This window comes from Mizuhopecten yessoensis, unplaced genomic scaffold (assembly GCF_002113885.1).
Source record: "Mizuhopecten yessoensis strain PY_sf001 unplaced genomic scaffold, ASM211388v2 scaffold10529, whole genome shotgun sequence".
Classification (NCBI taxonomy): Eukaryota; Metazoa; Mollusca; class Bivalvia; order Pectinida; family Pectinidae; genus Mizuhopecten; species Mizuhopecten yessoensis.
Window position 1 is genome coordinate 34,821 of NW_018408592.1, and position 2,040 is coordinate 36,860.

At 35.7% G+C, this 2,040-nt stretch overlaps 1 protein-coding gene across 1 annotated transcript in view; it reads left to right on the forward strand.

The window, feature by feature from the left end:
* Positions 1 to 374: 374 nt before the first annotated feature.
* LOC110460972 (voltage-dependent calcium channel subunit alpha-2/delta-4-like) overlaps positions 375 to 2,040 on the forward strand; it is a 145,620-nt gene continuing 143,954 nt past the window's right edge. The window contains exon 1 of the mRNA XM_021514224.1: positions 375 to 1,132. Within this exon, the coding sequence (XP_021369899.1) occupies positions 999 to 1,132 (134 nt within the window). The 5' untranslated portion in view covers positions 375 to 998. The remainder of the gene's footprint in view (positions 1,133 to 2,040) is intronic.

Genomic DNA, 2,040 nt, shown 5'->3' on the forward strand with positions numbered 1-2,040 from the left:
TGAATGATCAAACCAACAGAGAATCGGAGAGACTGAACTGAAGCAGAGAGCTGTTTATTTTACATCGACGCAATCATCAGTGCAAGTCTTTACTGTTTACATAAATACAGATCAATATTGGAGAGGAAGGGCTCGCCTTTGAGAGACAGACTCCATGGTTTTGTGATGCTCCTGGAATCGTCAAACAGTAGGTACTACTGTAGATTGTTATCAATCTCATGATCTCCGTAATGTTGAGAGACTGAACTCAGTTTTAATCAATGGATAAGCCCTACCTCCCACATCCCTGCGTGTCAGTTGGAATGGTACGTTCCATGATGGGTATATCCTCTGAGTACTGTGATCCACTCCACTGTGCAGTGAGATAGGTACGGACAAAGGTCCAGTCATATATACTGTTTCATACATACATTGGTATTAGTTATTCATGAGCATGTATCACTTGACAGAGGAGAGTTCCAAACAGCTCCAACAATGACAGTGTTGGGTAAAGATTTCCTGGAGCATACACTGATCTCCGACTGCTATCAGGAACAAGGCAGCAGCTGAACACCTTCTTCAACCTGCTGTCACAAATCTAAGTCATTGGGTGTCCTGGTTTATATCTACACCTTCTGATCAGAATTTATTCCTTGATTTCTATTACTCCGATATATCTTGGATGCTTGATTACTTCAGTAGTATTCTATGTTCAACCTGAAGTGATTCCAGAGAGTTATCGTCTGATTTCTTTATTTGGTAAATTGAATTTGAACTGTGATATTGTTAACGCAGTACATGTGCTGTAGTCCATAGTGACAACTTTTATCCTATTTATCGTTACTGTCTCGTCATTGTGTATTGGTGAATTGCTTGTGTCTTTAGTGACTGTACTACAGTGGTAATAGCAATTCATAATTTAACTGTAAAGATAATCATTTTTTGTGTGTTTAGTAATTGAATCTAGTGACTAATTTGAGAAAATTGGATTTGAAAAAGGAAAAAAAAAGTTTTGGAAAATGCATTCTTGGATAATATGTGCGATGTGTGTTTTGTTATTCGTGTCTCAGTGGCATGTTGTTGATATGAAACGACAGCAAGGCCAAGGTCGAAAAGGCAAACTGCCCAAGAAACTGGACATCAACGAGAATGTGTAAGTACACCTTCATTTTATCTTTAAAAAACTTAAATGACTGTTCGACTGTTGAGGTCAGCATATGTATACATTCTGAGTTAAAATACATCGCTATGTAATGTACGTATCATACCGTGATACTATTGGTCTTCCATGGAGACTGTCAGGGTTTGACACCATCCAGATATTAGAGGTAATGTTATATCTTGTCTGTCATTGAGATCTTCGGGGCTTAATATTTCCAGATACATAACAAGGCTGTACTCGGGTCCCATTTTAAGTGTAACACACACCTCTGTGTAGACCAATGGAATACGATTATAGTTACAGCCAAGACAGAGGATGCTCATGATTTAGATTTAGCACAGATATATTTTAATGACTTCTATTTCAGCTGATCTTTGTCTGTCTTGTATATTAAATTATTTGCTGGTGGACAAAGGGAGATTTCTTCCTGGAGTTTAATAAGTTATACACCCTCAAAGTCCTTAATATCAATTATACACCCTCCAAGTTCTTTATATCAATTATACACTCTCAAAGTTCTTAATATCAATTATAAACTCTCAAAGTTCTTAATATCAATTATACACCCTCAAGTTCTTAATATCAATTATACACCCTCAAAGTTCTAAATATCAATGATACACCCTCAAAGTTCTAAATATCAATTGTACGTACACCCTCAAAGTTCTTAATATCAATTATACACCCTCAAGTTCTTAATATCAATTATACACCCTCAAAGTTCTAAATATCAATTGTACGTACACCCTCAAAGTTCTTAATATCAATTATACAAATGTACACCCTCAAAGTTCTAAATATCAATTATACACTCTCAAAGTTCTTAATATCAATTATACACTCTCAAAGTTCTTAATATCAATTATACACTCTCAAAGTTCTAAATATCAATTATACAC